Source organism: Lichenostomus cassidix, chromosome 20 (assembly GCF_008360975.1).
Source record: "Lichenostomus cassidix isolate B80296 chromosome 20, HeHo_3.0, whole genome shotgun sequence".
NCBI classification, from domain to species: Eukaryota; Metazoa; Chordata; class Aves; order Passeriformes; family Meliphagidae; genus Lichenostomus; species Lichenostomus cassidix.
Window position 1 is genome coordinate 9,342,028 of NC_139500.1, and position 25,222 is coordinate 9,367,249.

Consider the following 25,222-nt stretch of genomic DNA (forward strand, 5'->3'; position numbering starts at 1 on the left):
CCTTGCATTGGAATTTCCCACACACCTCTGACATGGCTGCAGGCCTTAAAAAAATAATTATAAAAATCAAGTAAAATTCATTGCTTCCCTTCCCATCTGATTTGGAGGAAGTGGAGCATGGTTTTGGATGGGCCCTGCCCTTGCTGCAGCTGAGGGGTCTGGATGTCACCCTGTGTTCTTTGCTGGGGAGGAGTGGGTTTGAGGACTGGTGGGGGGCCAGCTTTTGTGCCTGTGCTGGGGAGGTGGCTGTGCCCCTATTAGTGCCCTCCAAGCTTGGCTTTATGCCACCCAGAGCAAGGGGGTCCTGTCGACCCTCGTGGCACTGAGGCAGGAGGTGCTTAGCAAGGGTGTGTCCCTCCTTAGGAATGTAAAGCCAAGTGCACTCCTTCAAGGATTTTGGGCTTCCTGGCCCCTCTGAATGGTGCTAGCCCTTCTTTGCAGCCAGCTCTGTCAAGGTTCCTGATTTTGCCTATCCCAAGGCACTCCTGCATCCCCTCCCCACCCAATGTCCTGCCTGGAGCAAGGCCAGGAGCATCTCTGACACCTCTGTTCTCTTTTTAGAAACAGACTGAGCTCAAGCCACCAGCCCCGGAGGATCCGCACTTACCCTTGAGAAGAAATATGTGATCTTTAAGAAAACCATTGGCCGGCCTGATCCAAACATGAGGAGCAGGACGTGGTGATGAAGCACTGCCATAGATGAGACCTTTGAGCACAGCACACAAGACAACACATGTGCAAAAACTGAGCACTTGGTGCCACGCTCTCGGTGGCCCAGCTGAGGAGATGGCTGGGAGCTGGTGGAGGCGGGGCTCAGCTCGCACCCAGGAAATAGGATGCTCCTGTTTGCTTTCAGTGACAGACTTTCAGATTTCATATTCATATACCGATGCCTACAGCTGCCTATACAAGCATAACAAATCTCAGACATTGTGTAAACAAGGTCATTGCTTAGATATGGACTATCATGGCATAGTAACTTGTTTCTTTTTTCTTTTTTTTTTTTTTTCATCTGTCCGTTAAGGTGTTTGTTCTCTAAAGGTTGGCATGGCTGCATATATCCTGTCTGCCTTTTCTGGTCCTTAAGCCCTGGCAGTGAAGGGCTTTGTGGGCACACAAGTGTGAGTAAGTTAGGAAAGGGAAAGGTTTTGAGAAGAAAACTGCCAGTCTTGAATTTAAGTGAGATTCTCATCCCTCCAGATGGGGTTAGAGTCAGCATTGCCTACTCTCTGATAAGTAGCAGGTTCCCAGACCTGGGCAGCCCGGGAGATGGAGTTTGGTGTCGTTTGTCCCTTGCTGGCTAGAACTTTCCCCTGTGCTCTTGGAGAGTGACTGTAATAGGCTGTTAAATCTCCAAGTCTCTCTTTAATCACTGAGAACTAGCACATAATAATTTTTGCATCCTGACCTGGAATCCTTTTCATTGTTTGGAGAGAACAGTCTGTTCCTCAGAGAACAAACGCGGAGAGTCACAGCGTGGCTGTGAGTGGTTCAAGTCATTGTTGTCTCCAAGGCAGCAGCTCTGCTGCCATCGGGAAGTTTCCTTCTTGCAGCCCTACAAGGCAGATCCTCCTGCAGCACTGCTGGTGATTTCGAGTGTTTGTTCCAGTCTTCTTTTTTTCCTTTTCTAATTTTTTCCCCTTTTTTTTTTTTTCCCAGGCCATGTGCAATAGTTCTGGCAAAAGAGCAAAATAAATTTCCCAGTTATCCTGCCTGCTGCCTGGTACCGGTACATTTTTAATGTATGTTGTCTTGGGTTGTTGCTGTGTGATGCAACTGCTTGAACATTTTTGCTTTAAATATTAATTTCTCATAGAAAACAAAGTCTAGAAGGGAAACTCTTGAGCTGAATAGTCCAGCCAAATGCTGTGTCAGATCATTTTGTCACAAACTAATCAAATCCCAGCTCCAAATTGGTTCCATGTTTTGCCTTCACTTTTGCCCTTGGAAGGCTATTCCAGAAATTGACTGCCTTTGAGTGGTTAGAAACTTTATTTAAATTTCTAGTTTGAATTAATTCGTGGCTGGTTCATTCCTGGTTTGTTTTGGAGCCAACATTGTTCTTTAACTTAAATAGTGTTTGGTGTTTATCTGCTGATGTATTTATGGAGAGTAGTCATAGCTCCTTATTTTTTGCCAAGCCAGCTCAGCCAAGCTTTTTCAGTAGAAGGTTTTTATTTAGTGAGAGCTTTTTAATGTGGGAGACTTTATTGTTGGTGGTAAATGATATTTATTAGGAGGGTGGGTAGCAAACCCCAAAGGATCGGATCCAGAGATTTACAAAAAATCTGGTTTAAAAACAAAAAGGCTCTTTCAGAACCGCTTCCAGAGATGGTGTCTGATTTCTACCTTTAATTGCCTTTGCTTTTGCAATTCTTTCTTTGCCCCCTCTTCAAGAGGCTGCCTTGCTCAGCTGCTGGAAGGGCTGAGGCTGCCCAGTGCTTTGGCAGAGAGGCTTCCCCTCGCCTGGTGGGATGTGCTGGGTGCCTGTCCTGAGCTCACAGGGCTTCCCTGGCACACGATGTGAGACTGTGGCCAAGTGTGACCATCTGCTCCAGATGGACGTGACACCTTGGATGTGGCCACTCACACTGTGCATCCTATAGCGGTCAGACCAACTATCTCACCATGCTGGGAGCAGGAGTGGCACTGACCCAGAGCAGCCTGTGTGGCACCAGGCTCCCTAAATTTCTCTTTGGAAGCACCGTTGATGGTCATGGCACAGTTGGAGGCGTAACCAGCAGCTATCCCACCTCGGCTGGTGACGGCTCAGCCGGTGGCATCCCTGGGGCAGCTGCTCTGCAGAGACAGCCAGAGGCCCCACAGGTTCACCCTCATGGGTGCAATCCTGTGCACCCCAAAATATCAGAGAGGATGGGAGAATGTGGGTGGTTCTAGAGCTGAAAGCAGATCTGGGAGTCGTGCGGCCTAAGAATATGGATGTATGTGCAGTGTCACCTTCAGAGAACAAATACAGGTAGGTCAATTTACTCTGTAGTGTCTATGTACATGCAGATTTATTTAACTACACATATATACAGTTCAAATATGCCATTGATTCTTTATTGCATTAAGATGTACATTAAAAATGTACACTTTTACTAACTACTTGCTATATAAATACGTTGGAAGTGTAGTTTGCCCATTCAAGGTGATTTTCTGTGGGATTTTTGGTGTACACTTAAGGGCCTATGGCTGATTGTAAGAGTGATCCCCGCTCCATCTACAGGAATGCTTAAGGACTATAGTATGAACTGGTCCCTTCAAACCATGTTTTGATGCACTAGCTGAAATATTTTGTACTTAGATTGTATTCAGCCAGTTTTCCACAAAAATTGGAAAGAAGTCTTGTGAGCTAGAGGGAGGATTTCCCGGTGTACACAGAAAAAGCAGCCTTGAGGGTTGGAAGCTGCTGAGGTTTTTGAGCTTTGCCTCCACGCATTCATACAAGCACAGCAGGAGTTTTCTTTCTTTTGGGTCGGAGGAATTTTAAAAAGTGGTTCCATGCAGACTCCCCTCGGACGTGGCGACGGGGCTGGCAAACGCCATTGCGTGGGGAGGGTAAGATTTAGAGACAAAAAAGAAATCAAAAAATGATCAAGTTCCCTAACTCCTACATTCCTTGTTAACTGCATTTTTTAGTTGACTTGAAATCTCCATCAAAGTATAAGCTGAAGATTTTTGAGGGTTTAGCTCTGTGGTCTTCTGTTTCTCTGCTGAGGAGGAGAAACAGGTGCCATCTCCAAACAGACTCAGGTTTTGGTGCAGGACATTGGAAATGTGTTTGCATCCGAAACTGAAAGGAAAAATTGAGAGGTGGCTTGACAGTCCCAACAGCAGCTCTTGTGGTGTTAAGAGGAAGTGTCACCACAATGCTACTCAGTGTGTGAATATTTATCATCATCTAATCAAAGATGAGTATCTTGACTTGAAAGGAGTGTAAGATCGAGGTGATGTAGCCAGCATCAGTAAGGAAGGGAAATTAAATTCTCCACCTCCATCCGCTGTGCCTGAGCTTGGGCTTGGCAGGCACAGCAGAAACCATCAATTTTAATCCATGTGAATCTTGTTACTTATGTCTTTGAGGCTGCTTAGATTAAGGGCACAATCCAATTGCTTAATAACCCGAAACCCTGATTTGTGCTGGCCCTGCCTGGCTTGCCCATGGAAAGGGCTGCTGGATTTCCTGGTGCAAGGAACTGAGTTTCTTTATTCATTGATGTCAGCAGACCCTGCCATGAGATTTCTAGACATTGTTCCATGTTTCATTTGGGTACCTTATTTTTCAGCTCTGTAATTAGAAATTATTATCTTGGAAATTACTATTTTTTCCTTTTTCCTTTTTTTTCTTTTTTTCTTTTTGTTTTTTAGCAGAACACTAAACAAACCATGATCTACAGGCTCCTATCTCCACTTGCCTGGGACCTGAGCGCAGCTGCATTTCAGGCCTGCAGCGTGGTGGGAGGATGTGCACAGGTGCTTGCAGGTATTTAGTGTGATTTTGTGTCCCCTCCCTGAGATGGTCACCAGGAGAAGCCACCAGCAAAAGCACCAGCTGCTGGCAGAGAAATGCTGTAGTCCTTAACCTAGTTGGGGGATGCAAGACACTGCTGGATTAATTTTTGTGTATGTGTCCCCTGACTGTCCAAGAGGAGAATGAAGCTGTAGAAGGCTGGTTTTTCATTTAGGGTTTGGGGTATTTTTTTTTTTTTTTAATTGGAAAGCTACAGATTTTGGTCACATGCAGAAGTGTTGTATTGTTTTCCCTGCAGCCCCTCTCTTAGAGACGTAACAGATGCAACCTGATCAGAAACTGGCTCACTGGGAATCAGAAGAGAAAGATGATTTTCAGCACTTGGGCACAAATTAAAAAGTGAATGTGATGCTTCACATTCCCATCATGGTGACAGTATTTAAAATGCTTGTAAACTTCTCCCCCCATTGCCCGGATAATTTTGGCTTTGCTGTTTTCAAATCAGTCAGGGTCCCAATATGATTCAGCTCATCTGTAACCTCTGGTGTCACTTCTCAGCTGATCCCAAAACCAGCAGGGTAAGATTAGGCAACATGGAGGAGAATGAGGCACTTGCTGGCTATTTGTGTTCTTTTTGTTTGGAAGTTTAGTTTCTGCTGTATGTTTTACTGGCAGTGGTCTGTGCCAGGAATGTTGGATTGACATCACAAAACTTTAAAGCAGAGCAAGGGAGCTCTGTTATTTAAGCAGTGAAAATTTTTTTTTTTCAATTATGGGTTTTCTTGTTATGGCCCAAGTGTTCTGTTGGCTGACATTTGGCATATTCTGATGGCACAATTAAAGCCCATTTCCGCTGTACTCATGGAGGGTGGTGTTAGAAGGACTCTTGCTTACTGGTGCTACTGAAGGTTGAGCTAGGAATCCATGGCATAGAAAATTTCTAGCTAAAATTGCACTTTCTGTTTGCCCCATCTGGCTCGTGGTGGTGTTATGGGTACGTGGCTGTGATTCCCCTTGCACATACTAACATTGCACTAAAAGAGAGACTTTGGGAACAGTGTGTTGATCACTTTGTTTCTCAGCAGACCACAAAGTCAGCCTAACGGGGTCTCTTTTTTTTTTCTTTTTTTTTTTTTTAATTATTGTTATTTAGAAATCACGCTGGTGCTGAATGACCTGGAATTTTTGCTTGGATTTATCCAAAGGAAAATGTAATTGTAGCTGCAACGGGACCTTTCATAAGGGTGGCCGTGCAGTGAGGGAGAGCAGGGCGAGGGCTCTGCTGTGTAAAACCGTCTTTGTACCGGGGAGGTGTGGGGGGTTCCAGGGGGGTTGTTACTTTGGTTTTTTGTTTTTTCTTTTCAAGACCACAATTTTAAATGGTCACCTTGGCAATCGTGTGAAACAGGAAATAGTTTTTACTTTTGGTAAAGGTTTTAAAGAGGAGAAAAAAAAAAAAGAAGCTGCCTGTGATTGTGGGCTGTAGCTATTATTAGGGCTAGGGTAGCTTGTACCTGCTATGGACTTTACCTGCTCTTATTCTGAGGGCAAGAACTCCCTGTAGCAACAATGCCACTTCTGAGAAGTGAATGGCAAGTTTCCCTTCCTTTTGTATATGTGGATGTGAGGGTGGGCGAGGGGAAGAGCTTGCTTGTACAGTTTGTTGAAATGAAACCAGACATTTTTGGTTGTTCCTAAATAAAGAGCGTAAAAGACAAACGTGAGTCGACTGGTGCTTGTGCTGGGGTTTGGGAAAGCCCAGGGTGGTGCCCATAAGCCTAGGACTGGCTGTGCCTGGGAATGCTCCATCACAACCCCTTCATTTATTTTTAAAGCATGACAATTTTTCCATGGGGTAAGGTCAGGAGTGAGTGCCTGAGCAGCACCCTGAGCCCAGAACCTCTGTCCTAGGGGTGCTTCTTCGTCTGGGAGTCCTGTCCCCAGGCTGGGTCAGAACAGCTGGAGCACATAACTTTGTTTTACCCTTCTGCAAACTTCTAAAGCCAGGAGGAAGGAGGGAGCAGTGCAACCTCCCCTCAGGAACAGCCGCATCTCAGCTCTGCAGGGCACAGAGCACCAGACACCTGAGCCAGCACACAGGTAATACTGACACTTTTATTGTCATTTAAAGCTAGAGCGGCCCTGTAAATGTAGAGTTTCACTACTGGGCCCTTCGGCAGTGGCTATACAGGTCAGAGCTGGTGTCACCAGGACAGACAGAGGTGCTGCCATGGTCACTGCAGTCACGCCTGGCCCCGAGCGCTGGGAATGGACACAGCACAGGATGGCTGCAAAGGGGCTCCGGCAGCTGCGCAGCATCTCTGGATTGCGGGCAGAGCAGTGACGCAGAGGCTGGATGGGATTTTTTAGGTCTCTCCTTGTGATTATGGGCAGTTTGGTCTCTCACCTCTGGCAGCCTGTCCGCACCGACACACTTCTTTAAGGGCTTCGTGGTGAAGGTTGGTGGGTGCTTGGGGTTGGATAGGGGTGGGGTTTATTTCCAATTTTTTTTTTTTTTTTTAGTTCTCCACTTGAACACACTTCAGCAGAGAAACTGGAAAAGCTGCCTGAAAGTAGGCCATAGCAGTGCCGTTTCCATAGAAACCAGTTCACAGCGTGCTGTGAGATTCACAAGCACTGGAGGTGCTTTCGCCCGCCGGGATGGGCTACAGCCGGTTGTCCCCGTTGACTCGGGTCCTCCGCAGTACCCTGGAAGGGGACACAGAGAGGGGACACAGCTCAGCCTCGCCACGGGATGAGCCAGGACAATGCTCTGCTGTCCCAAGTTGCCCACTGGAAGAAAGTGGAGGGCTCAGCCACATTCCCCATGATGGGATAATGCCAGCACCTGTGGGGTGGCAGCTCCTTGTCCTACCCTGCTCCCACAGCAGTGACCCCTGCAAGTACTGGCACAACTTTCAACTCAAATTTAGGGTTTCTGCACAGCAGATAAGGCTGCAGCTCTGCTCTCTGGGTTATGGGGAGGCTGCATTCGTTTGCCTCCAGCCAGACTAAATGCAGGGGGGGCCTTGTGCTGGGAAGAGCTGAATGAGCACTGGCCTCACCTTCGCTCCCGGCTCTCGAAGTGGTCAGCGAGCTGCTCTGGGGACACACGGAAATCCTCAAAAGGCTGCTGGTACCGCGACTCAAAGGACCCCTCTCTGCCTCTGCTTGTCAGCAGCTGGCTGGAGCCATCCCCTGCTCGTTCCCGTAGGGATGAAGCATTGAAGAGGTTTATTTCGCCATTTTCCTGCTCGGATCAGGAAAAAAAAATGCAGTAGTCAAGGGCTTGTGATTTCCTGTAGTAAGGGCAGTTGTGGTGCAGAGCCCTGGCTGTCCTGCAGGGTGTCCAGGGCTCATGGGGGCTTGGGGTTTGCAATGTGCAGCTGCTTTAACAGCCATTGCTGGCTCCCACTGGCATCATTTTAAATGAAGAAATAAAAGAACCATCTGTCTCAGAAGGAGCCCTGCCCTCCATTTATGCCAACAGGGACAGCCCCAGGCCAGCCAGCTCTGTGATCCTGAGCTGCAACGTCCCTGGAGCACAGACAGGCACTGGGACAAGGCAAATCTGAAATCTGCCTCCCCCAACTTTTGCTGAAGGGATTTCCCGGCAAGTCAAACAGTGCCAGCAGGACCCTGCCTGAAACGCCCAGACTGCTGCAGGAGGCAAACCCAGTGCTTGCTATCCTGCTGGGCATCACCATGGAGCAGCACTGGGAATTCAGCCATCCACAGGCACTCAGGCCAGGCACCACTGAGCCTCACTGCCCTGACTGCAGCAGAAAAGTGGGCAGGGCCAGGCTGGGCTCACTGACTCTGCTCCTCAGCCTGACAGCATGGTCACCTTCTCGTGTGTGCAGCCCAGTCTCACCTTGCAAGGGAAAATGTCTATCTTGACAAGCAGAGAAGCCAGCTCCAGGTTCTCACTGTAGTTGTTCTTCAAGGGAACAGCTCGGAAACCTACAGCAGAGATAGCCTTAGTATCACTCATGGCACAGGTGGTGATGTGTCAGTGCCCTAGCACAGAACTTAAAGGGGGCTCCTTCTCCCACAAGACTCTTTTTCTCTGCTGCCCCACCCCTGGAAGTGTCCAAGGCCAGGTTGGATGGGGCTCAGAGCAACCTGCTCTAGTGGAAGGTGTCCCTGCCCATGGTAGTGGGGCTGAAACAAGATGGTCTTTTGGGTCCCTTTTCATCCAAACCACTCTCTGATTCCATGATTCTCCAAACACCCCAATTACCCTCAAGTGGCAGTCAGTCCCAAGGTAGTAAATGGTTTCTGCCTTCCTTTACCTGGTTGAGGATGTGACCTGTCATGGGGACAGGAGGGACTGAGCCTGACAACACTGTTCCGTGAACCTCAGCATCTCCATGGCTAACAATGTGAACTGGTGAGAACCATCATGACCCCCCTCCCTGCTGCCCCAAGTGCTTTACCTGTTTTCAAACCTTTCACCAGGAAGGTGGCCTGAGCCAGGAAGTTCTCGTCACTGAACATGTCCTCCTCATACACCACGAAGCGGAGAAAGGCAAAGTCAGGGTTGCTGACCTGAAAGTGGAACTGCTTCGGGGTCCAGAGAGGGTTCAGGCCATTGTCAGCTGCTCACAAAACACAGTGGTCAGTGGACAGCCCTGCTGAGCCCCCCACTGCCCCCATGGCTGATGCTGGGCTGGGGGGCAGCATGAGGGCAGCAACCAGCTCAGGACCAGGCTTTGCTGCAGAGCCCACGGCTCACACCAGGATCAGGAGTGCTGGTGCATCCCTCTCCCTTCCCTTCACCAACCACTCACCCACGATCTCTGTTTTCTGCTTGGCATTGTCATACTCAGCACCAGACACCTCCACCTCCACAAAAGGACAAACGATTCCTCTTCCATTTTTGGGAAGGTGCCGAGCCCCCAGAACCTGAGCAGAGAGCAGAATAGACTTGGTAAGAGATGGAAACAAAGGGGGAAAAAGTGTTTGCATACCAAGACATTTTCTTTCCAAATAAATCACCCTGGCTTTGCTAACTGGAGAGAGGAGCAGCACTGACAGCCAGCCCAGCCCAGCATCTTGGAGGGAAACAGCTCCCACCCCTGGAAGCTGCTATGGTGTTCCTGATCCCCAGTTTGACTTGTAAGACATAAAAAAAAGGAGCTGAACTGCCCCAGGTTCCTGCCTGCTGCCTGCACAGCCAGGCCTGGGCACAGCATCCCTCCCCCAGCCTGCCAAGCTGAGCTGGGCTCCAAGCCGAGCACTGTTCCCTGCCGGGAGCACTATGCTGGACACCCTCATCTTTCCCGAAACTTCTCAGCCCTCCTGCCTTGGTGCAAGGAGGAAAAGGAGCTGCTCTCCACCGCTGCTCTGCCTCATGTTTGCAGCACAGTCTGTGCTCTGCTCAAATGACAACCTGCTTCCTCACAGGAGAAAGCAATCACAGCTCCCTCTTGCCCGTGGCCATATGTCGCTCCAGCGTGCTGTCGGCACGCTGCTGTTGCAGGGGAAGGACCTGCTGCCAACACTGGATCATGTGCTTTGAGTCATGCTGGGCTCGAGATGGCTTCTCCATCCATGAAAGCTGGCTTTGGTGGGGACAGCAGGCAGCTTTGCCAGAGAACGAGAGGCTGAGCCTGTCCCTTAAAGGCGACAGTGACTGGCTAGGGCACAAGGACTCTTGACACGTGGTGGTTGCAGCTGCATCCTGAGGTGCAGAAGAGCTTGGAAAATAGATGGGGCAGGGAATTTTTAGGGAGACGGTGGACATGGGATCAATGGCACAGATGGTACACAATGGGGGTGTCCTCATGGAAAAGGGCTGTGGCTTTCTTGTGTGGAATCACTCCAAAACAGAGATGACTGCAGAGGAAACCTGTGAGCATCTAAAGGCAGGATTTCCACTGTGTCCTTCCCAAGGTCTGCACAAGCTGAGGGGACTGGCAAAGGAGACTGTTGACCCACATCTCAGCTCTCAGATCACAAGGAATGCCTGTACAGGCTACTGGACCCGGCTTGTCCAAATATGAGATTCACCTGGTTTGGCACAACCCTCCAAGAGCTTTGCCTGTTGAGCTGTCCCATACCCCTGAAGACCCTCTGAGAGCTGACACAGGAACAATCCAGCCCCAGTCCCACCATCAGGGAAGAAAAAAAAATTCACTGAGCATCCACAGCCCATCCTCTGGCACACCCCACCCTCAGCCCTCCTCCTCTTATCATCACCAGCAGTGCAACACAGAAATGGCCTGAAAAGTTTGTCATGACTTCAAGTATCTTCCCAGGAGGGACCATGAACAAGGAAAAATGGAAACATCGAGCCTGGAGCGACTGAGAGACAAGGAGGGGACAAGGCACAGCCCTTGTGTTGCTAGCCTGTGGATATGCTCGACAATCCCAGCCAGGCGCTGGCGACAGGGATGCCACCTCTGTGGCTCGTGGATGCCACCTGCTGGCTCTGGGACCTGGACAGGAGTTCAGCATCCAAGGATACTCCTCTCGAGCACCTCAGCAGCACCCATGAGTGCCCCTCTTTGGCCAGGGCTCTCCCAGCCTCTGCTATGGGACAGCTCTTGGGCAGGGGCTGAGGGGTTTGGTGAGCAGCAGCTGCAGGCAGAGCCAGGAGCCCAGAAAAACCATTCTCTCACCCCAAATCTGGTATAACCACTGGCGTCTGACCCTGAATTCCCCCACACCAGAGGAGGTACTGACCTCAATGGAGATGGAGAGTGGTTCTGTGCCCCGCAACGTGCTCTTGTCGAAGGGGTCGAAGATGTCGTCCCTCATGTTGGTCGGCTGCAGGACATACCCACACTGGCCACTGGACATGAATAAGGCCTGGTTCATCTGCATGGGCTTGTCTGGAGAGCACAGGCAGGAGACAGAGATGGAGGAGATGAAGGAGACCCTGTGCATTTTCCACAAGCTGGAACATCACCACCATCATTGATGCTTCACAGGAAGCCCTTGGCAAGAGGACCTGGCTCACCCCTTGGCAATGCCTGTGTCCTGTGGCCCCACTGCAGCCTGTGCATGTGCTGGGGCCATGAGGTGACTCTTTCATGCACGATCTGCCCAACTACCCAGTGCTCCATGGGTCACCTCCCTCTCTTCCTCCTGCTTTTTTCAGCTTTCTTTGTGCTGACTGTAGCATTTGCCAAAGCCCCCATGAGATGTTTGAATTCACAAAAGGAATGAAAAAGCCAGCAGGAAAAAAGAGGCAGGTCGTTTGCTGGTGTGTTGGTGAGCTGAACAGGCTCACAGCAGGGTTTGGCAAGGGCCAGGGAAAGAGGAAGGCTGGAGTGCACGGCAGGAGCAGGAATGGAAGCTGGGGAAAGGCAAGAAGAGCAGCCAGCTGGACTCAGACCCTGCAGCCAGCTGGTGTCCCAAGCCTGGGGCTGCACCATCCCCTCTGGCAGCTTCCCTGCCTGCCCTGCTTGTCACCAGGGACCTGGGGGAACTCCCTGCCTTCTCTACATTTCACCTTGTTCTCATGGCACAGTCCAGCCCTTTGGAGCACATTTCCCTGTGTCTCACTGCCTGCAGAGCCCTTCCTAGACCCAGAGCCCCTGCTGGCCCTTCATTTGCCAGGAGCAGGGTGGCTCAGAGGAGGCACAGGGCACCCCAGCCCACCCTCCCTGCCTGCTGCCCTCACCTGGGGTCTGGAAGTTGAGTGCCACCAGCTGGCTGCCACAGATCCACATGGGCAGGGGGTCATAGTTGGAGGAGTCGAGGCGCTGGCCCTTGGGGTAGATGCGGGAGAGCTGCAGGCGGTTGTACTGCAGGAACTTCTTGCCTTTGATCTTGTTGACGTACTTTTCCGCCTTGGTCTCAGGAAAGGAGGACATGTCTCGGTAACAGGCCCTCTCTGTGCCGATCTCTGGGAGAGGACAGCACAGTGTAAGCCAGGATCACACTCCCTTTCCTGACACTTAACCACCCCAGCTCCTTCCTAACGCCATCCTCTCACCCCTGGCACAGTCATCAGGCTGTGCAGACCCTGCTCTGCCCCAGTGGGTGTTTGCTAGGTGCCCAACACCAATGGTGAGAGCACTGACACAGCTTTCCATGACCGAGCACGATGCTCCCCAGCCCCATTCCCTCAGCAGCTGCTCTGGATGCTGACAGAGCCCAGCAACAGAGGAACAGGGATGGGAATTTGTACCCTCTGGAGCTACCCAGAGCTCCAAAGTAAACTGGTGATTTGTACACCTTGGACACGTGGCCTCTGCTGAGATCTAGCCAAATCAGACCCTTGGGGGACTCCACAGGGTCTGTAAGGCCACAGTGATTGCCTGTGATGGCCTCCAGCCCAGCAGATGCTCACTCTCTTCATCGAAGGGCACAGGTCGGCAATAGACCACCAGCTCTGAAAGCTCCAGGGCAATCTTCTTTCTCCTCTCCATCATCTTCCCTTCAGAGAGCTGCCAAGAGAGGATGACAGAGGTGTCAGGCCAGGTAGGAGCTGTGGTGTTGGATAACCCACAGCTCATGAACAGACCCTCACTGCTTGGGGTGGCTTCTGCCCATGCTGTGGGGATCACCAGCAGATCTGCCAGGTCTGCATGGGAGGACACCACACCAGGTAGGGTCTGGGTAGGTCCCACCTCCTGCCTGGAGCAAGACTGGCACTGGTACCAGGCACAGGGCAGCTGAGACCTTGCCACCTTCCACAGATGGAGATCCCTCACTTCCCGAGGCTGCAACACTCACCCAGTTGTCCAATTTTCCCAGATATCCAGCCTGAACTTCTAAAGCCATGTGGCCACCACCCCTTGCCACATTGTCCAAGACTGCTCTGGCTTTACCATCTCACCACCTCACCACCCACCCAGCCTCCACCTGCTCCTCGACTCCTGGAAAACCCAGGACTTGGCCAGGAGTTATCCCCCCTGCCACAGGCTCTCCACACTCACCCTGGCATCAGCTGTCTGAGCTGCCTCCCGGATCTTCTTCACCCAGTCCAGCAGGTCCTCATGCGTGTCAGCTGCCACGTCCAGGGACAGGCGTGACACCGAGGACATGCTGATGGAGAAGACGAAGAGGCGGTTGTTCTTCCCCTCGGGGCGGATGGCTGTGGGGACAGGCAGCACAGGGCAAGGTCACAGCAGGTGCTGAGCCAAGCCCTTCACAGGGAGGAAGGGAGAAGACAGACACAGAGAGCTCATGGCTGCCCTAGCACTCTACAGCTACAGGAGGCTCCCATTTCTGGTTACTTGAAGCAACAGATGGAGCATGGGAAGCAGTAAGTGAGGATGCAGAGTGTATCCTGAGGGGGCTGAGAAGCCTCAAGGGGCCTTTGCAATGCTCCCTCCCTGGCACTCACCAATCTGGCAGGAGGGCACGTCCAGAACGCCTCCGAGCAGGTCTCCCAAGGGGCTGTTCTCATCCAGCTGCTGCTGGGAAGGAAGCACAGCAGGATGGGGCTGGGCATGCTGCTGGGCAGAGTGGCATCAGCCCTCCTTGCTCCACTCACGGCCATACTCACCTCCCTCTCTGGCTCCAGGCTACTGGGACTAGTAATTTCCTCTACATAGTTGGAAGGGAACCACAGCTGCTTCTTGCCACCATAATCTCCTCTCCACCTGGAAGGGAGGGAAGGGGCAATGTCAGCACCTGCCATGGGACCCCAGAGCATCCTGAGTGGCAGTCAGGGGAACAGACAGCTCTTCCATCATCTGCATTTAGGGTTTGTGAAGCTTTGGGACTGTGCAGCTCATGGGCAATTCCCAGACAGACACTCTTAGAGTGGACACACCTTTGTATGGATGGTGACAGCAAGGCTTGACCATATCCCCTAGGGAAAAGGAAGGCTCAGGACCAACTCACCAGCCTCCTTCCTGCTTCTCCACATTCTGGATGATGGCGTTTTTGGTGAAGGTGAGCTCGTCCTCCCTCTGTGCCTTGTAGTCAAACAGGGCTTTGACTGCACACTGCAATGAGGAGGGGTCCCATGAGGCTGGGCAGGGGATGGACACATGGACAACGAGCCCACAGGATGAGAAATCAGCTCTAAACCCAAATGTGTTTGCTGAGGGGTCTATGAGGCACATCATGTACCAGCACGCAGCATCCAGCCCTGCTGCCAGAGGCTGCCAGACCCTAGTGACACCTTGCAGAGCAAATCAAGACCCCCATTTCTCTCAAAGCAGAGCTCACAAGTCTGGTATGGCCCCACACAGGCACTTTCCTTTGTCACAGAGCCACTGATGGGTTTACTTTGGAGAGCTCAGAACAAGAGGTGACCCAGCCTGGGAACCTGAAGGTTCACCCTACATCATCTCTTTCTTCATGGTCTAGAAATGAGTGTACAAACTAACACAGCTCTTGGAAAATAAAAAGGCCCTTGCCAAACCCTCCAGCCCTGCAGGTTGTTTTGTGCCAAACAGTGAGAGTATACCTTGAAGGTGGGCATGGGGTTGGCTTCCACATAGAACCCAGGGTGGCGTCCCTCATACAGAGCTCCATAGTCTGGCTCCTGAGGAAGCAAAGGGACACAGTGGTTACAGCAGTGCTGTGGGAGAACAGGTCCCCTACCTTGGGGAAGGTGGGACAGCACCCCAGGAAGGCACAGGACCAAAGATGATGCTGCAAAGAGCAAACAGCAGCCCAAGCCTGGCTCAGAGGGGCAGCACCAAACTCCACCCAAGTTTCAGGAGCCCCAAGAGGTGTGGGCTACAAAGCAGAGATGGCTCACACACCCCCACCTCAAGGCACCAGCTCAAAAATGACCTGTCCATCATTCCTTGGCTCCTGCACTCACCGCTGTCCCGATCTTCTCCAGGGTCTCCTCATTGATGGGGTAGCGCAGCTTCATCTTGCGGTACAGGGGGTGCTTCTCGTAGTAGCTGATCAAGTCCACCAGGCTCTCGAAATCGGAGTTGCCCAGCAGCACAGTCTGGCCCTCCTGCTGCACCCGGCAGTGCTTGATCTTCCCTTCTGCCCTGGAAGGAGGAAAGACAGAGAGAAGCCACTTGGCACACAGCAAGAGAAGGTCTCTGCCAAAGTAAAGACTCCCAAGGAAAAGGTGTCCCTGGGCTGGTGGTTGAGCACAGCCATCTCCCGTTGGAAGATGAGAGGAAGAGCAGGATCTCAAGGACTTATCCAGAGCCACCAGAGAGCAAGAGGAGCTCTGGGAGGGTTCATGTCAGGCTGCTGACACCTTTCCTGCTCTCTCAAACAGCACAGCATCCCAGCTCCACCTCCAGCACCCACCACCCCGTCCCAGGGTCACACCTGAAGGAGATGGCGTAGGAGCTGGGCTCGCTCCTCTTGCGCACCAGGAAGGCTCCATCGCGGGGCACTCGCATCAGCATGTGCTCGGCTTGGGCCCGTGTGAGGTTGGCGTGGTACCATCTGTTGGGAGAGAGACATCCTTGTGCACAGCTCACACACACCCAGCCCATCCCACACTGCTGCCATGGTACGAGGCTTCCCCTCTAGCCCCTAAAAAGCTCCTTGAATCCTCAAGAGGAAGACAGGGACTGCAATGGGGCAGGCAGGATCAGAGCCTTTTGGTGAGGCACGGCATGGGCAAAAACATCCCAACCAAACCCGGCACCTCTGTGCTCTGCACTGAGCATCCACAACAATCAGCTCTGTGCACAATGAAGCTGGCCAGCACAGCTGCTGTGACAGAGCTCCATGGGGAGAAAGTGCAGACCAGAAAGCTCCAGCAAGAGAGGAATGATTGAGGAGAGACCTGGGAGAGCTTCCCACAGGGTCCCAGCTGCCCAATGGACACAAATGTGCACTCACTCTTTGCTCTCATGGGCATTGGTCTGTGGCACTGGCTCTGTGAGCCTCATCTCAAACTCGTTGCACCTCAGTGGCACCTCCTGGTAGTGGGTGATGAGGTCGTAGAGGCTGTCAAACACCAGGTTGTCCGTCAGGAAGAACTTGGGGCTGCCGGCATCCTGCCGCGAGTGGATGCGGCAGTGCTGCACCTTCCCATTGCGCCTGCGGAACAGGGAGGGAGGGAAGGGGTGAGCCAGGGCTGTCCATGGAGATTTTACACCTGCCTCAGGCACAGCTCCGGCCTGACATGGCATTCCTGCCCCAAAGGAGAGTGACTGCATAAGGATCCCGAGGAACTTCACCCTTCTGCACTGGGACAGGGAGCTGACACGATGCTGGGACATAGAAATAGGGAAGAAACTGCTCACAGGCCACCAGGGAATGAGACCCCACCACTGAAAACACCATCAGGAGGAAACAACCCCCAGAGTGACACAGAGCAGGGGCCCTCACCAGAAGGAGAGGGTGTAGTCTCCAACAAAGGTCTCGCTCTCTCTGACGAGGAAGGAGCCATCAGGGGCTCCTGTCTCGATGCAATATTCCGTCAGCAGCCGCTCTGCGATGTGCCGCCCGTCACGTCCAGCTCCCAGCTTCCCGTGGAACCACTTCTCTGTGGAGTGAAGCTCAGTGCTGTTGCTCACCTGGCAGGGGGGAAAAGCCATTGTCTTGGGTTACTGAGGGCAGGTTCATGGTGCTGGAGTCTGCTCTGCTCAGGGGTCTTCCAGCTGGGACCAGGGAGTTCCTGAGGCAGCTCCCACCCTTCCCACCACAGGATGTCCCCCTGAAGTCAGCTGGCCATGGCAGTGCTCAGACCCTTGGGCAGTCAAGTCCTTTCCTTAGAGAGCAACTCACAGTCACACAGAGGAGCCCTCACCTCCTTCTGCTCTTCCTCATCCTCATTTGCTTGGTCACTGGTTGTCTCCCCAGAGTAATAGATCTTGCTGCTGGTCAGCACAAAGTAATGTGGGTTCCACTCCTGCAAGGAAACAAACTCTGGCAAAGAGACCCCTGGGGAAGCACCAACTTGCCCACCACAAATCCATGGGATCATCTCTTCCTGACCAGCACAAGCAAGGAGGGACAATCAGGTTTGTGAAGGACAGTCACCAACAGTGATTCCAGAGAGTCACAGGAGCTTTCGAGACATCCCCCAGATCTGAAGCATGGATTTATCAGTAGCAAAACACCCAGCATGTAACAAATCACACTGGAAACAGCCCAAAACATATTAAAAGGAGATCACAAATCAATGCAAAAAGAAAACAGTCTGCATGGACTCAGCACTGGGGCAATCAGAGGTGAAGATATCAGAGATGGTTATGTGGATTTACCCTTGTACTTTTCTATTAAAAAACACCAAACTGTTTCATTTGCATGTGGCTTTGCCAGACAAATCCCTCAGCAAGGCAAAGCTGCTGTAGAAGTGGTCTGTGTGTGAGTAAATGCACACAGAAATGAGCACTTGGTGCTCTACAAAGCTAAACCCTTGCTTAGGTGCATCAGGAGTGCAGGCTCTTGGCAGGAGGCAGGGCTGGAAGTGCAGCCATCTCCAGAAATTCCTGCAGCACAGACACAGGCTGCAGTGCCTTGGCCCAGAGCTCCCTCTAGCTCAGCCTTCTGCCTCTAGCAAAGGCCCACAGGAGATTCCTAGGGAAGAGCACAGAGACAGCCAGCATAACACACCCCTAACCTTCAGGGACACCCGAGAAACCAGACAGACCAAGAGCCCCTTCAATCATTTGCAGCACAGCCCTTCCTTCCAGCACACACGGAACCTGACAAGGCCACCATGACATTGATGGAGCCCTCAGAGCAGGGACAGGGTGACCAGGGCACAGACATACGTGATTGATGGGGTCTTCCAGGTAGAGGATCCCATTCTTGATGGAGTTGCTGATGTCATTCTCTGAGTACATCACAGAGGTGGGCAGCTCCTCGTAAGCACTGCCCTCTGCCAGCTTCTTGTGCTGTGGGATGAGAGAGCAGGTCAGGCACTCAGAAAGCAGCATGGATTTCCTGGTGAACAGCCCTAAAACCCCAGGTCTGCTGCAGGGGGTTCCTCCGGATCAGAAGAACCAAGACCCATGCCACATGGATCATCAAACAGCACTGAAGTCCCACCTTTCCTTCCCAAAGGTGATTCCTAAAGCAAAAATACCAACATTCCCCATGCCCTCAAAGAAAGGCAGCACCCAGCTGCTGAGCTCATTTCCCAGCATATTCTCTGAAGCAGGAGAGCTTTTTATCTCCAGTTGTTCTTAGCATCAGGTCTCCACTTCCACCCCTGCACTGCCAACCACCCCCTTCGAAAGGCAGCTGCCCTCAGTCCCACACCCTCACCCCATTCTGCCCTCACTGCCTCACTTAGGAGCCTTGCTGAGCAAGGGAGTTCACCTTGATGAGAATCTTCCTCTTGAGCTGGTTTGGAGAGGGAAGGCCATCAGCAGAAATATCGACTGGTTTGGTCAAGAGCATATCCCCAAAGACCTTCTTGAAATTCTGAGCCATGTTCCTCTGCTGAGCAATGCTGCAGTGGTCCTCGATGGACAGAATGACAGGGAAACTGGGAGAAGGAGAAGAGCCATCAAAGCCAGCATGGGATCTGGATGGAACCAAAGACTTCTGAGCTCTGTTGCAAAGCCTCTGCACCCTCCAGGAGCAGCTCACATTAACAGTGACCTGTGCTGCTTTGAGCACCCAGTGTAGCCACCTTTCAGGAGTGCACAGGGTAGAGAAGGACTGGCAAACTACTGGGGTTTACCCAAAGCCCTCCCTCCCACAACATCTTTCTGGGAAAAATCTCCCTTTGGCTGGGAGACATGACATGCTTTCTTCCCACCACATCCCAAGCCCTGTGCTGGAGCTCTGGATAAAGGTGGTCTTCACTTTGCTACAGCCTTGGCTCCACCCTCTCTCTGCTCTACTAGCTGCAGTCCTGCTGTACTCACTCAGAGGTGACAAAGGCATGCTCCTTGATAGTGACCAAGACATCGGAGAACTTGATCTTGGTGGTTAAGGTGTGTCCATGGTAGATGACTGGCATGCCATCAGGACCATCCCAGCAATCCACTGAAAGAGATCCATGAGGGAAACTCAGCCCAAAGGCTGGAATACAGGCAGGACATGGACATGAGATGGTCTGAGCCAAGTGCTGCTGGGAAATGTATTGGAAGGCAGTAAAGGAGTAAGGTGAAAGCCCTGATCTTTCTGTGAGACCAAAACCTTGGGCATAGATCACCCAGTCCCACCAGCAAACAGCCTCATCTCTTTCTGCACATCATGGTGATATGGTTGCCAGAACCTTCAGCCCTGCCTTCCTTGTAAAGCCTCCCCTGAGCACCACAAGCTGTGGTGATGACAGAGACAGAAGGGTTAGCCCAGGGTACTCACGCTCGATGCAGCGGCAGCCCATGCGCAGGCAGCGGGCATACGCCTCCAGCGAGGACTCGCTCGAGAACTGATCCCCCGTCAGGTACCTTCCAGGTGAGAGAACACATCAGTGACACACTCACTGTGGGCACAGCTGGCTGCTGGGACATCGTGGACCTGCCTCTGCCATGCAGGGAATGGTGCCACCCACCACTTTCCCTGGGCGAGGGGTTCAGCTCTGCCCCTGCTGCAAGGGGCTGCCAGCACTACTCTGAGATCCAGCCTTGGCTCCTGAGATAAACCTCAGACAGCAGTATCAGCACTGGTGCCACAAAGAGCCCCCTTAGCCTGAGAGCAGACAGGATCTCACTGAGTGCCCTCAGGGATGCTCAGCTGGCTCTCAGTCCTTTAAATTTGGGTTAGCATGAACACAGAGCACAGACAGAGCCTGTCTGCACAGAAAGCACTTCCTGCAAAATTATTCTAGCAGCAGAGAGTGGAAAATAGCCAATTTCAGTCTGACAGGGTTTATCGCATCTGTCCTGGGAGGCTCTGGAAAATGGCATTGTTAATAGTGAGAAATTACCAGAGTGACAGCTCAGGACATGAAGGCACCTGAAGGTCTGTGCAGATGTGTCCTGCTGATAATGTCTGAGCAAAACATTTATGGCTAAATGACAGAAGGGAGAAATGGGGCACCAAGAGGAAGGTCTCTGATGTACTAGCTTTGGTTTGGAAAAGCCTACTTGACTGGAAACGGACCAAATCAGGAGACTCCCACCCTTTCATGAGAGAAGGATGCTGAGCACAGGCAGGTGGAGAGAGTCCTCCCTGAGTCCTTACGTGTTGTGTGAGGAGGAGATCCAGTAATGGGAGAGGGGGTTGTTCATGTTCTCCAGACACACCATGTCCAGTTGTGAGTTCCAGATGCTGTTCTCTTTGGAAAACAGGAAGGTGAGAAACTGCTCAGGAAGAAACAGAAAGGTGTTAATGATGCAGAGGAGCTGGGTGCTGTGGTTTAGCTTCACACGCATCTCCTGTTCCAGCAGACACCCAGCACACTGACCAGGGGCTGCCCTACAGCTACCTGAGCCAGGCTGCTCGAGTGACCACATCCTGGGCACTGCCACCTACCCACTGAGCTGTGCCAGATATCTGTGTGTCAGACCCTTTGACCCAGCTGGAGACAAATTATTGGCTCTGCATTTTATTTTACAGCTCACATGGCAGGCAATAGCTTACTAAGGCCATGTGGGTCAAGGGACCTTGGCTTGGTCCAAAGTGCCAGTGACATGGTCATCTCTAGTTGTTTTTATTCTTTTTTTGGCTCTTCTTGCTTTGAAGAGATCCTCATGTACCCCAAGGCAGCCTTAACCCAAAGGCAGCCCCTCTCCTCCTCCAGATGAACTGCCTGGTGAGTACTCCCAGCTGCACACACTCAGCACAAGGAGACAGCCCAGAAGCCATTCCCTTTGCCAACCATGTCCATCTCCCAGGGCAGCTCACACAGGAGCTGTGCCCCTTCCAGCACCCCCACCCTGCAGCAGAGGCACAGACAGCAGAGCTGTCACACCACAGCACACATCGCACCGGGGATGTCACCCCCTGCGTCACCCCACTCCACACACGCCACGTTGAAGGTGTCTTACTTCATCCAGGGTGAAATAAGGCTCGTCAATCTCCCTCAAAGGGTCTCTCAGGAAGTTGAACATGAATTCCTGTACCTGAAGGGTATCTGCAGCCCAGAGCTCCTGCAAAGCCCAGGGGAGACATAAAAGAAGCCATTTCAGAATGTATTACTGCAAACCACATGCAGCTCGTCCAGTTAGAAGCTTTAACCATTAAGGAGGCGGTTTTTGATGCAAGGCCATCTCTGCCAGGAACTCAACTGTCAGCACAAATGCTGGATAGCACACAAGGAGGAAATCTGCCCTGCTTCTGAGTGGGCTTCATTTTCTCAATGCCGTGCATTTTTCTCTCCGATAGCTCCTTTGAACACATCTGCCATCCCTCCTCCTTCGGCAGCAGAAGCCAACCCAGCTTCCTTTGGCTCTCTCCCCCTGGGTTTCTTTCATTAGCCATCAAAACACTGCATCTCCCCTCTGGTTAACTCCCTGCTGGCTGCAGACCACAGGCAGGGAGGTGGCAGTGGAGGACAGGGCAGAGCAGGAGCCACGAGCCACAGCAGTGTTTTCAGCAGCCAGCCCTGCCTTGCTGGAGGAGGCCAGCAATGAGACAGGAGCCTGGCAAGAGCCAAAGGGTCTGCGCTGCCCACCAATGCACTGCTGGTGCCTGCGTGAGTCTGCATGTGCTGTGCTCACTGAATGACCCAAGATCGCTTTTAAATTGAAAGATCAGCAGTTGAATCCATCAGCTGCTCTTCAGGAACTGCTGACACGTCCAGAGCAACAGGATGAATACACTTCTTGGCTGCAGCAAACCTTAGGTAACCAGCCGAGGTCACTGGGACTGGGTAAACCTCCATTGATCAGTTCCTGCCTCCTGGGACCCCTGCTCATCCCAGATCTCCCCTTTCCTTTTCTGGCCAGGGTTCCTTGTCCTCCCCAGTGCTTCCCCTACAACACCTCCTGCTCCAGGAAGGATGCACTGTGCCAGGCAGAGCAGCCCAGAGCCAAATCATCCCAGCTCCACAGTAAGGTTATCCTTGCAACACTGGATCCCTAATGTCACCAGTGCCTCCACTGCCCCTCCCCACTGCCTGTGTTGAGCTCACCCTCTGGTACTCCAGCAAAAACTTCTGCAGCTCCAGCAGCGACACCCTGAAGTGCTCAGACCTTTCTCCACCCCTGACAAGCAGAGAGAGAGAAGTTTCAGTCACTTGTGCAGCACATCATGTGAGATGCCATTTGCCACCTCTCTGGCATGTGCAGCCAGATGTGCCCCAAGCAAGCAGTGCTGCAGGAGCAGAGTGGGATGAGCAGAGAGCTGAGGAGAGCAAACATGGAGCAGCTGAGATGGCATGTTCACATCTCGGAACCAGGGACTACTCCAGGAGCAGTCCAGGATTCACACTGACAAGGGCATGATAACATGAAACTGTGGTGAAGAGCAGCAAAAACCATCAGAGGGAATGATTTGTTAAAAAAAACCAAAAGAGAGGGTCTGGCCTGTAGCTGAATGAAAAGAACTAAATAGGTGCACAGCAGTAAAGGGGTGACTGCAGACAGGACAGACCTACAGGTATGCAGAGGATATGGACTCAGGGAGGCAAGTCACAGGGAATGAAGGAGGGAACTGTTTGTAGCTGATAATCTCAAAAGACTGGTCCATGAGTGCACCAAGCTGCAGTGGGCAGCCAAGGGCCATGCTGGGCGTTAACACCACAAAACCCAAAGTGGACTGGGCAGTGCTGGCTGCCCTGGGCAGAGGGATGAGTCTGATGGTCTGCTGAGGGTCCTGACTCTCTTCTATGGTTATAGGTAATTGGGAATTACCTGGACAAGTCAGTAAGCCTTTCACTCTTTAGCTCCCGTGTCTAAATTCAAGCTCTTTCTATCACAGCCAAGGTGTGCAGAGGGCTGGCAATGGCACCAGAGACACTGCCTGGGAAAGGAGGGCTCTGCAGCCACCATGAGCATAATCCCTGGGAGGTGGCTCGAGGTCTGATCACATCAATCAACTGACCTGAGCTGGATCTCACTGGAATGTCGGGGAGGGAGAGAGTCCTCCCTGCCCCGAGCTGAAGTGTCTACATGAAAATGCTTGTTCAGAGCACAGAACCACAGGCAGACCTATGCAGGAGAAGGGCATAATGCCTCATCCCAACATGCTGCTGCAGGCCCCAAAGCATGTTATGGAGCAAAAGAAATCAGCCCCTTCCCCAGCAAATATAGAGAAATATCCACCTTTCCAAGAATGGAACATCCATCTGCAAAAGAAGAAGCACAAGCATTAGGTTTGCACTCAGTAACTTCTTTACTCTCATGAGACAAGAGCTCACCCCAAGGGCAGCAGGGTTAAAAAGTCAATTAAGAGGGAATGCCCAGTAACAAATAAGGTTTCTTCCTTCCCTTTCCTCCCCAGGAGAATTCAGCTCTTACCGTTTTCTGGGCACTGAACATCAGGCTGCGGTAGAGCTGTGCAAACTGCCCATATGTGATATCCCCGTTCCTCTGCTCCACATCCTGGAAAAAACCCAAACCCAGAGGTTTTACAGGGGCCACAGGTAACTCTGCAGGGCTGAAGGAGTGCCTCCTCCTACCAGGATCACCAGGGAAAAAACAGGAGGCGGAAAAGGTCAAAACCTGTCCAGACTTTGCCTCCTGCACAATGGCCTCAAGCTGTGCCAGGGGAGGTTTAGATTGGATATTATAAAAAATTCATGAAAACAGTGGTCAGACATTGAAACAGGCTGCCCGGGCAGTGATGGAGTCACCATCCCTAAGGGTTCAAAAAACATGTGGATGTGGCACCTGGGGACATGGTTCACTGGTGGATATGGCAATGCTGGGTAATGGCTGGACTCAGTGATCTTAGAAGGCTTTTCCAACCTTAACAAATCTGTGATTCCACAGTTTCTGCTGGAGCCAGCAGGACCCCACAGTGCCCAGGACACAGAAACATCCCAAAATGAGTTCCACAGTTCCCCATAAAGGCATCAGCACATTGATCAAAGCATCACCACTTACTTAAATAGTTACAAAACAATAATTTGATTTTTTTTTGCTGAGACTATCTGAAGTGTCTGGAAGCCACAAGACCCGAAGTGTGTGCTCTGCTTAGGATACACCACTCTCTGGCCTCAGAATTCCATGCTGGTGGGACCAGCTGGTCATCACAAGATGACCCTTCAACCCTGGGTCAGTGGTGATGCTGGCAGAGCATCACTCGGTGGCAGTGGCTTGCAAGAGCCAGTATGCAGCACCTGATAGCTGTTCTGCACTCTACCCCACCAGCACCAAGGCCATGACTGGAGCCAGGAGCAATGAGGGGAGTGTGGGAGGCAGGGTGGGGTAAGAAGAGGGTGCTGGCCACAAATAGGCCAGGGTGCGGCACCCAGTGGGAGCTGGCACCTCTTCAGTCACCGCCGTGGGTGGGGGCCCTCCCAGGAAAGGCTGGGAGGCTCTGCAATATGCAAACACTCCCTGGGAGTTGAACCACCACCAGGTTTTGCTCAAAGGCAGGCAATGGAGTGCTGAGGGTCCCCAGTGCTGAGAGGGAGAGTGGAGGGGTCACACACTCACCGTGAGTCTCTCCCGCAGGAACCTCATGTTGGGGACACGGTAGTTGACCTGAGACAGCATGCTCTTCAGATCCTTGGCAGAGATCCTGGCTCGGCAGGGGAAAGAGGAGAAACGTGTTCAGGAGGTCTGGGATGGAGGGGTCTCACCCTAGGGCCAGAACACCAGGTGCACAGAGTGGCTGTTCCCAAAGGGACATCAGCAGTGACACAAGGATGGATGTGTGACCCCAGAACGATGCTGAGGCTGGGACCAAAGGCACAACAGTGGAGGATGTGGGGAGCAGAGAGATGGCTGCGTGTCAGGGGGAACTGCAAACACTGCTCCTACAAGCTCCTGACAGAGCTGGGCAAGCCCAGCACTCTCAGCCTACTCAAGCTGACACCACAGCTGACAGGCAGCA

At 52.1% G+C, this 25,222-nt stretch overlaps 2 protein-coding genes across 7 annotated transcripts in view; one reads left to right on the top strand and one right to left on the bottom strand.

Annotated features, from left to right (window-relative positions):
- ZHX3 (zinc fingers and homeoboxes 3) overlaps positions 1 to 6,193 on the top strand; it is a 45,859-nt gene extending 39,666 nt beyond the window's left edge. For all 5 annotated transcript variants that reach the window (XM_085078957.1, XM_085078958.1, XM_085078954.1 and 2 more), the window contains one exon: positions 562 to 6,193. In XM_085078957.1, the coding sequence (XP_084935083.1) occupies positions 562 to 572 (11 nt within the window). In that variant the 3' untranslated portion in view covers positions 573 to 6,193. The remainder of the gene's footprint in view (positions 1 to 561) is intronic.
- A 382-nt stretch (positions 6,194 to 6,575) lies between these two features.
- PLCG1 (phospholipase C gamma 1) overlaps positions 6,576 to 25,222 on the bottom strand; it is a 41,777-nt gene continuing 23,130 nt past the window's right edge. The window contains exons 5-32 of one of the 2 annotated variants that reach the window (XM_085078952.1): positions 24,823 to 24,907; positions 23,680 to 23,763; positions 23,485 to 23,507; positions 22,353 to 22,425; positions 21,268 to 21,369; positions 20,462 to 20,580; positions 19,640 to 19,725; positions 19,198 to 19,318; positions 18,644 to 18,812; positions 18,094 to 18,216; positions 17,124 to 17,225; positions 16,703 to 16,890; positions 16,211 to 16,411; positions 15,689 to 15,808; positions 15,216 to 15,396; positions 14,853 to 14,930; positions 14,282 to 14,385; positions 13,941 to 14,037; positions 13,779 to 13,851; positions 13,369 to 13,526; positions 12,780 to 12,876; positions 12,108 to 12,332; positions 11,165 to 11,313; positions 9,268 to 9,382; positions 8,914 to 9,075; positions 8,349 to 8,437; positions 7,540 to 7,724; positions 6,576 to 7,183 (exon numbers count right to left, since the gene is read on the bottom strand). In XM_085078952.1, coding sequence (XP_084935078.1) covers positions 7,141 to 7,183; positions 7,540 to 7,724; positions 8,349 to 8,437; positions 8,914 to 9,075; positions 9,268 to 9,382; positions 11,165 to 11,313; positions 12,108 to 12,332; positions 12,780 to 12,876; positions 13,369 to 13,526; positions 13,779 to 13,851; positions 13,941 to 14,037; positions 14,282 to 14,385; positions 14,853 to 14,930; positions 15,216 to 15,396; positions 15,689 to 15,808; positions 16,211 to 16,411; positions 16,703 to 16,890; positions 17,124 to 17,225; positions 18,094 to 18,216; positions 18,644 to 18,812; positions 19,198 to 19,318; positions 19,640 to 19,725; positions 20,462 to 20,580; positions 21,268 to 21,369; positions 22,353 to 22,425; positions 23,485 to 23,507; positions 23,680 to 23,763; positions 24,823 to 24,907 — 3,352 coding nt within the window. In that variant the 3' untranslated portion in view covers positions 6,576 to 7,140. The remainder of the gene's footprint in view (positions 7,184 to 7,539; positions 7,725 to 8,348; positions 8,438 to 8,913; positions 9,076 to 9,267; positions 9,383 to 11,164; positions 11,314 to 12,107; positions 12,333 to 12,779; positions 12,877 to 13,368; positions 13,527 to 13,778; positions 13,852 to 13,940; positions 14,038 to 14,281; positions 14,386 to 14,852; positions 14,931 to 15,215; positions 15,397 to 15,688; positions 15,809 to 16,210; positions 16,412 to 16,702; positions 16,891 to 17,123; positions 17,226 to 18,093; positions 18,217 to 18,643; positions 18,813 to 19,197; positions 19,319 to 19,639; positions 19,726 to 20,461; positions 20,581 to 21,267; positions 21,370 to 22,352; positions 22,426 to 23,484; positions 23,508 to 23,679; positions 23,764 to 24,822; positions 24,908 to 25,222) is intronic. The other variant, XM_085078953.1, reaches the window with a different exon arrangement.